The sequence below is a fragment of the Penicillium samsonianum genome (assembly GCF_028829775.1).
Source record: "Penicillium samsonianum strain IBT 33392 chromosome Unknown utg000005l_segment0_segment0, whole genome shotgun sequence".
Lineage (NCBI taxonomy): Eukaryota > Fungi > Ascomycota > Eurotiomycetes > Eurotiales > Aspergillaceae > Penicillium > Penicillium samsonianum.
Window position 1 is genome coordinate 2,131,966 of NW_026643263.1, and position 14,119 is coordinate 2,146,084.

The following is a 14,119-nucleotide window of genomic DNA, read 5'->3' on the forward strand; positions in this document are numbered from 1 at the left end:
ACCCAACACCACTAATAGAGCTGTATAACCTACGATGTACACAAAAGAGGGGTAGGGGGTCCTTTTTAGATGTCCTTTAATATCCCATAAATTATAAAAGATGTCAATCCGGAGTCTGCTGGAAGAGGCAAATATCTCTTCAGACTCCCATACGTAAATACCGACAAGTGGTAGAGTTCGAAATAGTTCGTTCAATAAATAGTGTGAATGAAAATAGTGCAAATATGTAGCGTACTCCGTACGGAGTAGTATCAACCTAGTCCAGGAAGATAATTACCCCGACCTACAACTCATCTAAACTCACCGCCGATCATAATAGATCATGCCATTCCAGGCTGGTGATTGGCCAGTTGTCCGATAAATGCCCGTCTACAATAGTGCAAGGCTACAGAAACAAGACCCTGAAATTAATAGCATTATAAACCGAACCCCGCTTACACACTATAATGATGCCATTGTAATCTTATAATCCTCTATGTGGCAAGCTGCGGTGAGTCCTTTCTCTCTAGCGGAGAAATCTTATAACTACGGGATACCCGGACGCTCAGGGGATTTTAGTAATTCTGGGTCCTCGGGACTCTCAGGAACATCATTCAACTGGTCAAAGGACCTTGGGAGTAATTTTAGGACTCTCGCAGGAACATTGCTCAACTGGTGAACCGTCCCATTTCTACTAAACTATACAAACCATACAAACTATAGCAGGAAACAGTGCCCCCTTTTTCGCACTTTCGGGAAGCCGAGAAGGATACGAGAGCGAGCAATCTCGGTACTGGTGGGAGGGTTCTAGGTCCAAGCTATACCTACAACATAAATCAACGAAGCCGTGAAGGAAATTGATTGGATCGGATATCAAGATTCGAAGCGGAGATGGATACTCAGCGCAGCCTAGCGGTGCCCACTCTATACCAAAATGGTTAAACGGGATGAGAAATCCCGCATCTTTGATCTTAGTGCACATGTCATAAATATGTCAGGCATCAGAGCCGACTTGGCCCCGTAATGGCCCCGTAGGTAGTACTCCGTACCTGGCCAAAGGGATATATATGTACTTTGCTTACGGCCCGAGATTTGGGATCCATATTAATATTAGCAGAAGATCATAATAATAATATATAGAATGAGGTAGTCACTCAATGAGTCAACTTTCATGGTGGTCATGGTGATCTTATGTCTTGTATTCTTTATAGTTCGGAGGCTGAGGGGTACGTACGTAGACGTAGAGAGAAGTCGGGCCGAGAGGGAAACGCCCCTAATCCAGAAGAGCAGTAAGAATAGCAATATCCATAAGGATGCCAATGCGAATAAGATCAAAATATGAAGCACAATTCTAACGCAGGGGCCGTTGCGGGGGTTTCCCTTTTCCTTGCCCCCCGCTTCCCCAGGTTTGTGTTGTTTTTTTGTATTATAATGGGCGACGCCAAACTCCCCGGATGAAACCATCGCATCTTTTTTTATATCTTTCGACCCTAACATGAACGTCAATTCTACTGAGTCTAGTCAAGACTTAGCAACAATTCAACAATGTCCACCAAACAATCCAAGCCAAAACAAGCATGCGACAACTGTCGCCGCCGCAAAATAAAATGTTCCCGTGAACTACCATGCGACAAATGCCAACGGCTACTTCTCTCTTGCTCCTACAGCGACGTCCTCCGTCGCAAGGGCCCCAAATTCCGCACCCTGTATCCTCTAGCCCCGATCCACCCTTTTTCATCCCGACAAGACCCTCCAGAGAATATGTATCCCGAGGACGCCGGCACCGGCGAGATTTCGGACTACCAATTCAACTCGCCCATCTCGCCGGGATTTATAATCGCAGACTCGCAGTTCGCAGGCCAAGACTTCTCGGATACTTTTCCCCACCTGCCGCCCCCGGAACTCGTCTCGTCTCCGGGCTCCACAGACTCAACCGTCGAATCCGCCATTGGTTATGGCTATGGATATGCGAGGCCGGCCGCCCGCCGTCTCTCGCCGCAGATTCTGCTCGTCCATGTCAATATCTACCTCAAGTACTTGTTCCCGATTATGCCGGTGGTCCGCGCGGACCAGCTCCGGCTCGATTGCCATCAGCCCGGGCAACTGTCTGCGCAGCGGTATGCGCTTTTAGCATCACTGTGTGCGGCTACGCATATCCAGTTGAAGTTGGATGGGGCCACGCCTGTGCCGGATCCTGCGCGTTTGCAGAATTTTGGGGATGAACACTCCTTGATGTCTGGGGAAGAGCTCCTTTCGGAGGCCGTGCGGGCGCGGCGAGATTGTGATATTTTGGAAGAACTTAGTACGGAGTCGCTTTTGACTTCGTTCTTTTTGTTTGCCTCATATGGAAATCTTGATCGTCAGGATCAGGCTTGGTTCTTTTTGTGCCAGGCTACCTCGTTTGCATTTACGCTTGGGTTGCATCGCGAGTCAACGTATGCAGAGTATGAGGCTGAAGAAGCGGAGGAAAGACGGCGTGTGTTCTGGCTTTTGTTTATCACAGAGAGGTGAGTGGGCCAATTATGAAGGACCATGGTTTGGACTGGGGCTGACTTGTAAATCGGCAGAGGTTATTCTCTCCAGCAAGCGAAGCCGGTTATGCTGCGCAGCTCTATTCACAAGCCTCAGGTCCTTTCCTCGGAAGATCCTATCCTGGCTTATGGATTCATCAACCTGATCAACATCTTTGAGAATCTCACCCCGAACCTTTATGATTGGATTTCCGCCGGTGGCGGAGATGGTATCTTGGAAAGGCCACCAACCTCTGCCATCCAATCCAGCCTGTGCAAGGCTATTTCCCTAGAGGGAGTCCTTGAGATTCAGCAGGTTGATATATTGATCACGCAACAGTGGCTGCAGGCGATGATGTGGAAACTGTCTATGAGCCATGCCACACAACCCGGTTCGTGCGATGACGCAGTTTTGCCATTTCACCTACCAGTGGTGGTGGGTAAATCCGTGATGAGTGTGATTGGTGCTGCATCACAGGGGGCTGTTGATGCGCATGGGATTGGAATGGTAGGTCAATCCGAGATGAAGCTGTTTGTTTGCATACTGATTTGGATGCTATAGGAACAAAAACTCTTTGATCTAGGATCCTCCGTCGCCGATGTGACGAGATCTCTTGGACCAAAAGCCGTCCATAGACTGGCTGAGTCGACTATTGATCCGAACGAGTTACTGTGGGGTATACTTCACACGCTTTCTCAGATTCGTGGCTCGCCCTCGTACCTCTTCCCTACATTGCTGGATCGATGCAGAACCGTGCTTGGACTCGACTGCAATATCACCACGGGGAATTTCCTTCCTATACTCGGTGCTGCTGTGCCGGATCAGTTGGCTTCGTGGTCTGGCCAGCATGTCTGGGATTACGCTGCCAGTGCCGAGGATAATGAGCTCCATGATGTCGACCAAGCCGATTCAGCTCCTCATCCGAATGTGCCGCAGGAATTGGGCTTCGAAGATTGTCTCTTGGGATGATCGGCATCTGCCGACTGTATTGAATGTGTGATGCGAATTGTTTGTTTTGTGATACCAATGGAGTTTTATAGATGGTTGTTTATGATATGGAGGCACAACGAAATGATAGAACACGATCAATGCCTCAATGCATCCAATCCATAGCCATTGTAGTCGATGTGCATCGTAGTCGAGAAGGAAGCTCATACTGAAGGGCAGTCAAATTGTCTTGGCATGTTTGGCTCGGCATTGAATCTCCAATTCGGTGATCGGCTTCATGCGACTTTCCAAGGTTGTCTTCTCAATTGCTCAGGATATTCTTTACTGGTATGCTCTCTATTGCTTTCAATGCTCCGTGCAAGCCCCCAATTAACACTTCCTCACAGATACTCCTCGGGTCTCCGCATCAACCAAAGCTCACCAGAGCACCAAAACCCCGGAACTAATTTCCATTGAACTTCAAATCTCGCCCACAACCAATACCATTACCTACACAATGGCCTCCCTCCGACCCCGTGCCCTCCCTCTCTCAGTCCGAGCCCTCCGCTCAACCCTCCGCTCAACACGGCCCTCACCAAACCACTTCCCCTCCGCACCCGCATCCGCCCCATCAACCCGCGCGCACTCAACATCTTCCGTCTCCGCCGATGAACTCTCTCACTTCTCCGGCCTCGCCAGCTCCTGGTGGGACCCAATGGGCCCCTCCCGAATCCTGCACCTAATGAACCCCCTCCGCCACGAATTCATCGCCTCCTGCCTAGCAGAAGGAACCTCATCACCAGACCCGACCTCCTCCACCGCAACCCTCAACTACCTCGACGTAGGCTGCGGCGGCGGCATCTTCGCCGAGTCCCTGGCACGCACAATCCCCCTGGACCCAACCGGCCCAGCACCCACCCCAACCCTCGCCGCCTCAATGACCGCAATCGACCCCTCAACGGACCTAATCCAAATGGCGCGCGAGCACGCGCGCATGGATCCAACCGTCGACACGCACCTGCGCACAGGTCGCTTCAAGTACCTCAACACGACGCTGGAGGATGTACTTGCCGGCAACGCTGGCACTCCGACAAACCCAACACCAAACTCCAGCTCTCCCTCTACCGAACTCAAACTCACCCCCCAATACGATATCGTAACCCTATTCGAAGTGCTCGAACACATCGACCCGAAAACCTCAACACCGCTAAGCTTCCTGACAAACTGCCTGCGCGCGCTCAAGCCCGGCGGGTGGCTAATTGGGTCTACTATTTCGCGGACGCTGCCGTCGTTCATCCTGAACCAGGTTATTGCTGAAGCGCCGTGGCCGATTGGTGTTGTGCCGCGCGGGACGCATGAGTGGAGCAAGTTTGTCAACCCGGATGAGGTTAAGGGGTGGTTGCAGGAGGGGTTGATGAGGGCTGCTGATACGGGTGTTTCGAGAGGTGGGAGTGCGGTTGCGGAGGGGATGAGGTGGAAGTGTGTTGGTGCTATTTATGTTCCTGGGATTGGGTGGAAGATGGTGCCTGGGAGTGAGGATTGGGGGAATTATTTCTGGGCAGTTAGGAAGGAGATTTAGATGATTTTGTGGTAGGTGTGTATGTATAGTTGCATTGTTTTGAGCTATTTGTATATTATTTGATTGTTGTACTCATTGCATATCGATGTTTCATAACTTCATATTCATTGACTCGTTTCTAGTGTACTTAGTACATCTCGCTAAATGCATATAACCACCCAACCATATCCCTATTAGGGACATAGCAAAAGAGTACTCGTGGACAATCCTAAACCATTCACTCCAATCCCGAGCAAAAGTAAACGTAACCACCCAACCGCATACCTATCAGGGACAGCAAAAGTAAACGCAAAAACTTCCCCAACGCCCAAACTACCTCTTCCCTTTCCCCTTCCTCTTCTTCTTCGAAGCAGCCGGGGGCTCAGGCACAGAAACAGTCCCCTGCTCAACCTCCTCACCCTGCCCCTGCAACCTCTGCGTGCCACTAATAAAGAACGTCAAATCTCGATTCTGTTCCGCGAGATCCGCATTCGCAACCTTCAGCTCATCAACCTCTTTAGCAAGCCCATCCAACCTCAACAACATATTCCGATTCATAGCCTTCTCCTCCTGAAAGCCCTTCTCAAACGAGCGCGCCAGGGCCTCGAATTTCTCCGCTCTTTTCTCCGCGCGGGCGCGGTCATGTTCAAGCGCCGGCAGCGTCTCAATCGTCATGACATCGTACTTATCTTGTAATTCCTCGAGACGCGACGAGGCGCTGGAAGCATTAACTTCCGCCACAGCGGCGGCGGCACTTGCCTGCGAAGCTTTGTCAACGGCGCGTTCGACGACTTCTTCGAAGTACGCGCGCTGACTTTCAAGCTGGCTGGTGAGAAGGTGTGTGTATTCGATGCTCATGTTTTCTAGTTTCTCGCGGGGAACGGCGTCGCCCCAGTCTGGTGGGTCGAGGGCGCTGTGGTCTGCTGCGGGTAGCTCGAGGAGCTTGCCGTCTGTTTTGTTTTGGATGATGCGGTGGACGTAGGCGTCGCCTACGTAGTCCCATACGCGCTGGGAGGTGAGGTCCATGGAGAAGGCGTGGGCTGTTTCTTTCCAGTGGGCGAAGGCGTGAGCGTTGTCGTAGCGGCCGCAGCCGATCGTGCCGCAGATTAGACAGGCCCAGAGGTTTTCTTCTGAGTGGCAGATGCTGCATTCTTGGGGTTCTTCGTCTGGTTTGAGGGCTGCGTTGCTTTTGCGGTAGTCGTCTTGTGTGTATCGGCATACGGGGCAGCCGCTGCCTTTCCACTTTTGGAGACAGGTGCAGTGGAAGACATGTTGGCAGTTTATTGTTAGGAGCCCCGTGGTTTCGTCCATTCGCTCTAGGCAGACGGGACAGGTTGGTAGTTCGATTAGCGCAGGGGTAGGTGGCGCGAGAGGTTTGCCGGTGAGAGTTGCTTGTCCGGTAGAGGATACTGGGGGCCGAGAGGGGGTTGAGAGGTTAGAGGAGAGAGCGCCATGCTCAGCAGACGGTGATCCGGCATCCACGACTTGGATTTCGACCGTCTTCACAAACACCACATGGCAGGTCTCGGGCTCGATGCTATTGAACACATGCCCATTCCATTCCTTCTGCCATTCCTTCGCCTTCCGCCCACTCCGAAACTTCATCAAAACCATATACCGATTCGCACGCGCAGTCCTAATCATCCGGAAATGACTAACATCATCCATAGTCTTTTGCCCTATAAACCCCAAAAAGTCCGGCGGTGACAGATAAGACGGCACAGCGAGAATACATAGTGTCGTACAATCCTCATCAGGAGTTTGCGCAGAGGAAGAAGCTGTCTCAGGAAAAGGATATTCCGCAAGACCCGCCGCCCCGGATTGTGCCGCACCGGCCAGGCCCTGTCTCAACGTAGCCTGCTGCTCACCAGGCTGGCGGGCCGCAGCTGAGGAGCCCTTCAGGTAGGCGGGGTACTCGTCATCGTTTCCGAGGTAAGGCGTCTCCTGCAAGTCGCGGTACAGGTGTACAATTCCCCAGACGCTGTCGGCAAGCTCGTAGTCGAGTGGGATGTATCGGCCTTTTGTGCGGAGGCCTCCTAGAATGTCGGTGCCGATGCCTGCGGCGACGAGGTTCTCTGTCTCCGCGGTGGGTGGGGAGCCGCGCTTCGAGGTGCGTTTGGGCGGATGCTTTGGGGTGACCATGTCAATGCACTCGATGGAGACGGCGCCGAAGCGCTTGTCGTCTTCAAGTGGGGTAGTGCTGGTGAAGGAGCTACTGGAGGAGGTGTTCGAATCGTGAGAAGTGCTGGTGGCGGAGGGAATGGTTCGGGGTGGGGTGGGCGCAATATGAGTGGAGAGGGTGGAGATGGGTTTCTGGCGATGCGCCAAAGTGTGGTCTGGGGTTGGTGGGGTTTGATTATCTCCTGCGGGTGATAGGTGGTTGGAGGTTGAAGGCCGGCTTCGTTGGAATGGTTGGAGAGCTTCCCATGCGGATTGTAGCGCAAGTGAGGATCCCTGCTCGCTTGGCGCGTCGGATGGGCTGTGGGAGAGGAGTTGCAAGCTAAGGTGATAGAAGTAAGCGGGCATCCCGGATGATGGCTCGCATCCTCTGGAGCTTGCGATTTGTGGTTGGAACCTTGGAACTGTCAAAAGAGGAAGTCGTGTTATCACGATAAGGATATATGATTACTTAATATTTGATTCTCACCCGCTTCTGCGCCTTACGCCACAAGTGGTTCCTGGCACGCGAGAGTGGCAAAGAGGCGAAAAAGAATGGAGATTCTGAAGCGCGTTCTGGCTGAGAAGGTGAAGTGGCGAGAACTGGTGTGGTTGAACAGAATTGCCCAAATGAGCCACTTACTTGGGACTTGCAGATAAGTTTTTTAAGACATGTTCCCCCTTAGATATTGATGTTGGAGCAAGAATATAGGCGATGCAAATGGCTCAAAATGTGCAAAAGGATTTATCTATGTATGACCTTTGATTGATACACCTACAACTGCATTACAATGAAATGGTGTGCTAGGTAAAAACCAGCAAATATTGCTAGAGTGAATTGTAGAGAACTATCTATCACATATCGATGAGGATAATGTGAGCGAAGTAAAAGAGAGAAGCCGTCCTCAGGAAACACATTGCAAGAAAAGAAGCCTCAGCCTCGAAAACCGACCAAACGCCATGCAGGTCATGTAGGACCTATCGAAGTTGAGAAAAAGGATCGTAAATCAATTACTGGCCGCCACGCAGACGCAACACCAGGTGCAGGGTGCTTTCCTTCTGGATGTTGTAGTCCGAAAGAGTACGTCCGTCCTCCAGCTGCTTACCAGCGAAGATAAGACGCTGCTGGTCAGGAGGAATACCCTCCTTGTCCTGGATCTTGCTCTTGACGTTGTCAATGGTGTCTGAGCTCTCAACCTCCAGCGTGATAGTCTTTCCGGTCAAAGTCTTGACAAAGATTTGCATACCACCACGTAGACGGAGGACAAGGTGGAGTGTGGATTCCTTCTGGATGTTGTAATCGGAGAGTGTGCGGCCATCTTCAAGCTGCTTGCCTGCGAAGATGAGACGCTGCTGGTCGGGGGGAATGCCCTCCTTATCTTGAATCTTGGACTTCACATTATCGATAGTGTCGGATGACTCGACTTCAAGTGTAATAGTCTTGCCAGTGAGCGTCTTGACGAAAATCTGCATACCACCACGTAGACGGAGAACCAAGTGCAGAGTGGACTCTTTCTGGATATTGTAGTCGGACAGAGTACGACCGTCTTCCAGCTGCTTGCCGGCGAAAATGAGACGCTGCTGGTCGGGGGGATGCCCTCCTTGTCCTGGATCTTGGACTTAACGTTGTCGATGGTGTCAGATGACTCGACCTCGAGGGTGATGGTCTTTCCGGTCAGGGTCTTGACGACTGTGGCAAATGTTAGTCAAGAGAAAATGACTAAGAGCGTGAGAGTAAAAAACACTTACAAATCTGCATACCGCCACGGAGGCGAAGGACCAAGTGGAGAGTAGACTCCTTCTGGATGTTATAGTCGGACAGAGTGCGACCGTCCTCAAGCTGCTTGCCGGCAAAGATCAGACGCTGCTGGTCAGGAGGGATGCCCTCCTTATCCTGGATCTTCGACTTGACGTTGTCGATGGTATCGCTGGACTCAACCTCAAGGGTGATGGTCTTGCCAGTGACTAGAGACAAAGGAATGTTAGCAGGGATGCCCATGAGCTGAGTTGCAGGAGAGGGCCAGGCGGTCATCTCTCGGCCTTGAGGCCAGATAAGGGTTTGAACGTACGAGTCTTGACAAAGATCTGCATGATGGGCTTATTATTTGAGACGTTTGACGTTGATATGAAAGGATGCTCAAGTGTGAAGTGAGCTGTGGAGAATGGGGGATTGAAAGAAGGGAGAAGGCAGAAGAGGGGAAACAGTGTCCTTATGTAGGAAACTTTGGAAGGATGAGGGGGCGAAGGCGTCTTAGTCAGGTGCCGTGACGCCCGTGAAAATGCCAGAAGATGCCGGATGAGTCAAACGGGCGGTGCCTGAGAACAGCCCATTCACTTCATTTGACGCCACTTGGAAAATTCAAACCTGTATTCTATTGGATAAAGCCTACAAATAGCCTATTATTAACATATTTAAGATTCCATGATCTTCTACTGTTTTAGGTCACTTATATATCTCTCATAATCCCTCAAGTCCCCTTTGTCCTCCATCCCCAAGTGATGACGTTGACTTGCTTATCGCCAAAAGAGGGGGTGGACCTTAAAAATGGAGACGCTAGTGATCTGAAAGTACAGGGTACGGGGCTGTACGCGGCAACTGCTGCGGTCTCCCGGGTACCCAGTACCCGCTTCCAAACTTAGTATCAAAGCCGGATCCGGCTTCACCGTGTTTTCGTCTTTTTATAGTTCAATAGCTTATCAACAATGAGAAGAAAAATAAGAATTCAAGTTATAGAGTTAAAAAAACTATCGAGATATAGAGCATAAAGCCCATGTATAAGCAAAACGCTTTCGCAAATATCCCTCCGACGCCGTTTTCCCCGGCAAGATATGCGTCAACCACCACAAAGAATGTGACAGTTCGGGGATAAGACAGCCTGCACACCCTTTCTCAGGGCCTTGTTTTAACTTGAATTGTTGGCCTGTTCCGTGGCGGGTGCCAGATGCCACAAAAATGAAAACAAAACAATAGAAACACCTTCGGCCGTACACGGTCATGACATTCGTGATCCTCGTTCATCGCTGGAGACAAAGCTATGCGAAGAAAGGTATACACCAAAGACAAGAGCAAAAAAAAAATCAAGCAAGAAATATTCCAAAAAACAGACAAGTATCAAGGAAAAATGAAAAGGTAAATATGACAAAAGACAAGACCAAAAAAAAAAAAAAAACACGGGTCATAAAAAGCTAGATCAAAAGAAAGTCGGTTCGCTCGGAACAACAATACAAAAAAAGGGCAGAACCTCGCTAGGAGGGGGGACCCGTCGGATTCTTCGTTAAAGAGCGGAAATAGATGCGCTCGCACATCGTCACGATAATGGTTCGCATATTCTCAGTGTTAACATTTAGCATTCAAAACGCAATCGCGGAAATGTACTCGCTGCTGGAAACGGTAGTCGTGGTAAATATCATCATCATAATGCGTTTGCGCATCGGGGTCGTTGTCTAGTTGGCGCGAATGACCAGTCGCGACACAAATTTATTTGAAAGGCAGTCGAAGTCGCCACGGTTGAATTTCGTGCCGGTGCGGCTGCGAAGGTAGGTTTCTGCAAGATGGGGTTAGTTTCGGAGATCAAAGTGGAAGATGGGGAAGAGTTTATCTCTTACCATGTTGCTCGACATGTTGGCGGACTTCGGTCATGGTGTTGCAAACATCCGGGTTGGAGTACAACAGCTGGTGGTGCTTTTGTGAGTCCCACTCGGTGAACGGGGGCAGCTTCTGTGAGATGGCCTGGAACAGTCCGACGATGACGCCCACCGGGGTGGTTTCCATGTCGGTGCAGAACTTGTCAACGGCAGCCGCGTCTGGTGTCCGGTAGTGGCTGTCGAATTGCATCTCCTCCCATACGGCCAGCAGAATGGAGGCCAGGATGAAGATTGTTGGCCAGTTCTTCAGCTTGTCGCCGCTGTACACACTCGAGTAAAGTGCTGACAGCTCCTCCAGCACATCCTTTTGCAGCTCACGCCACATGCTAGCCATGGCACACTTAATCTGGAAGTTGATCATGACGGGGGCCATGGTCTTGCCGGAGAACTTGGAGCCCATGTTCTCGATCTTGCCGAGGAAGCCTTCTTCCTCGCCAATGCCTTCGACCATGGTGACATGCATGGTGAGGTTGTAGGCAACCACCAGCTTAAGTGCCTTGCGGATAACGGGCAGCTTAGTGCGGAAGTAGAAGCGGAAGGCGGTCTTCAGCATTTGCGTCAGGAAAGGAGTGCCCTCGAAGTAATCGTCGACAAACTTCTCAAAGGTGCCATTGCCGTCGATGTGGCGGTCAAGGTAATCCGACAGCATCGCGTGTGAGATGCCCTCCATACCAGCGGAGAGTTTGGCAGTCTCGACCTCGTATTGTGTTGGATCACGGTGCATCGACTCGATCCAGTCAACGGTGAAGCACTGCTCGTCCCGAACATAGACCTCGCGGGCGTTGATGGGCAGGATCTGTCCATAACCGTGAGTGATGAACAAAGTGCGTTCCTGGTCCGAGAATCCGGTAATGTTGCCGACAGAGAAGCCCATGGTGATGTGGCGCTCATAATCCGCCTTCCAGTCCTTCATGAAATACCCAATCTCCTTGATATCAATGCGAGTACATGGCACCTGCCATAACCGTGCGTGGGACGGTTGGCATCCTGCACAAGGCTCGCCCTTATCACACGTCTTCTTGAGGAACTTGCAACGCAGACACGCGCGCAACTTCCGGATCTCGCTGGCCTGTTTGCGCTGGTCGGGCTTGAGGGGTCCCTTTCTCTTGCCAACACGCTTCTCGGTCTCGGGTTTGCCGGTCTGGGATTGCTTGCGAACCTTGGTCTCGGCGGTCTTGGCGGCAATGGGGCTCTTGCGGGACGGTTTCCGGCTCGGTGGTGAGGTCGATGCCTGAGAAGACCCAGCTGATCGAGCAGGGGATGTTGACTTCTTGATCGGAACCGGGATCGGCCGCACCATTCCGATGGGGCTGACTGCGGAAGGCGAGCGAGAGCCTGGCGAAGATTGGTCACGAAGGACAATTGCGCTGCTTGTCGGGGAGGTACCGTGGATTCCAATGGAGCTGCTGTGACTGTGACTATGGCTGTGGTTGTGGCTGTGAGTATGGCTATGACTATGACTATGACTATGGCCGTGGCCATGGTGATTATAGCAAGGCAAATCCATATTGTTCTCGGAACCGGGAGAACCGATCGGATTCGTGATATCCACAAAGCTGCCGTATGAAGTCGAATATGAAGACTCTGAAAGGCTTCGGTCGTGCAGTGTCTGGGTGGGGTTGACAAAAACACCTTGTTCGGGATAACCAAAGTCGAGAGAGCGGCGATGATCGATAGTACTCCAACCGTTGTCGCTGCTGGACAAGGAACGGACCTCCAAATAAGTATCGGTGGGCGAGCTGCTTTCGAGAACGGGGTGCGGGGCATAAGAAACATCCGGAAGTCCGTTGGGGAACGTCATCAGATCCGCTTGGAAGTTCTGATACGTGAATGGCACCATGTCGACCGGTGCTGACATCGGCAGATAGGGACCATCGAGCAAGCCGGCGCTCATCTGGCCCTGGCCAGACATGAGATCGACCGGGGAAGACTGCATGGGCATGCCATAACTAGTGGTAAACTGGGGCGCTGACGAGGGGTCTTCGGAGGAATATGAGAGGTGGTGGTGATGATGAGGGGTGTGTAGTGGTTGAAAGTGCCAATCGACCATGAGATTTGGATCCTGGGTCACCGACTGTTCCAGAGGGTGACCGCCAGTTTGCAACGGGGAGAGACCATGGGCCTCTTCTGACCGTGGGGGCGCCTGATCTACCGCCACAGGCCATGATTGATGCTGAAGATAGCCTCTGGAGTCGTAATCGACGCCAATAAGGCCATCACTAGATATATCGACATTGGACATGACTTTTTTGGAGTCAAAACGATCACGGGAGAGTGAAATAGAAGGGAAGAAAAGGACCAGCCTGGATGAGAGGACCTTCTTCAGAAGGGTGACACAACCATGAAGAAGAGGGAAAGTGAGGCGGTGGGGGGGACAAAGCAGCGGTGAGCGAAGAAATGCGCTAGGGGAGTTGATTGTGGAGAGTGGAGAGGCTGGCTGATGGCGTGGACCGTTGATCCAGTCTTGAGCGATGAATTAATGCCACGGGAATTTAGTTTGCAGTAGTGTTGAACTCGGGATATGGACAGGAGGGGAGATACAGTACTCTGTATAGCCCTAGAGGTCCTATGGGGCCGGGAATCACGGAGTTCGCTGATCCCATGATCTCTATTTATTGAATTCTTTCCTAAATGGGAAAGGTTGCCTTGTTTTTTTGCCTTTTTTCCTTTTTTTTCTTATTTTCTCTCTATTTCATATACTATTTCATATCTACTTTGCTTTTTTCCTACCTCTCCTAGGTTCTGACTGAGATCCTTATGACCATTAGGAAATCATCGGACCGTGAGACCGAACCCGGAAGATCAGTGGGGAGAAAAAAAAAAAACTAAAGCCATTGTGTACAACTGCGTGGCAATATATATTGGCGAGATCTGACAGTCGGATCGTGTTATCCCAAAATTAGTAGTCTCTCCTAATCAGATCCAATCAGCTCCCTGTATGCCCACCACCATGCCCGTGATTCGTATCTCACGGTTCCCTGAATGCACCATACCTCAAAGGTACTTAGCGGGCCAGTTCAGGATGCTGATGCAGGAGTTCCCCCGAAAATAATAAATAATAAAACAGTTGAAATAGTAAATAGTAAAATAGTTAGTGCTAAGGTATATTGCACGGACTATGTGGAAAATCTTGTTGAGAGTGCCAAGTTAACATCGTGAACCCTGGCAAAACAAGAAATTTGACAGGTCTAGCTTTTTTTTAAAAAGAAATTCTTTCGCTCGGATACCTGGGGCATGGGCACATGCAGCAAGGGTGTCATGTAAGCCAACAATATACTTGCGCACCGTCGCGTGCATGGCGTCAGATCCATCACATATATATATTTTGGCTTCTGTGACATG

The 14,119-nt window shown here is 50.9% G+C and overlaps 4 protein-coding genes across 4 annotated transcripts; 2 read left to right on the top strand and 2 right to left on the bottom strand.

Annotated features, from left to right (window-relative positions):
- Positions 1-1,524: 1,524 nt before the first annotated feature.
- N7471_009710 (putative C6 transcription factor (AmyR)) lies at positions 1,525-3,459 on the top strand (the record flags this gene model as incomplete). Its single annotated transcript, XM_057282429.1, has 3 exons — positions 1,525-2,486; positions 2,547-2,997; positions 3,052-3,459. The coding sequence occupies 3 exons, from the start codon at positions 1,525-1,527 to the stop codon at positions 3,457-3,459; spliced, it is 1,821 nt and encodes a 606-aa protein (XP_057133312.1).
- A 475-nt stretch (positions 3,460-3,934) lies between these two features.
- On the top strand, positions 3,935-4,996 carry N7471_009711 (3-demethylubiquinone-9 3-methyltransferase; the record flags this gene model as incomplete). Its single annotated transcript, XM_057282430.1, has 1 exon — positions 3,935-4,996. The coding sequence occupies one exon, from the start codon at positions 3,935-3,937 to the stop codon at positions 4,994-4,996; it is 1,062 nt and encodes a 353-aa protein (XP_057133313.1).
- Positions 4,997-5,308: 312 nt separating this feature from the next.
- Positions 5,309-7,501, bottom strand: N7471_009712 (putative RING and UBP finger domain protein; the record flags this gene model as incomplete). Its single annotated transcript, XM_057282431.1, has 1 exon — positions 5,309-7,501. The coding sequence occupies one exon, from the start codon at positions 7,499-7,501 to the stop codon at positions 5,309-5,311; it is 2,193 nt and encodes a 730-aa protein (XP_057133314.1).
- Positions 7,502-10,576: 3,075 nt separating this feature from the next.
- Positions 10,577-13,019, bottom strand: N7471_009713 (Zn(II)2Cys6 transcription factor domain-containing protein; the record flags this gene model as incomplete). Its single annotated transcript, XM_057282432.1, has 2 exons — positions 10,577-10,677; positions 10,739-13,019. 2 exons carry the CDS (start codon positions 13,017-13,019, stop codon positions 10,577-10,579), a joined length of 2,382 nt encoding a protein of 793 aa, XP_057133315.1.
- Between the last annotated feature and the right edge of the window lie 1,100 nt (positions 13,020-14,119).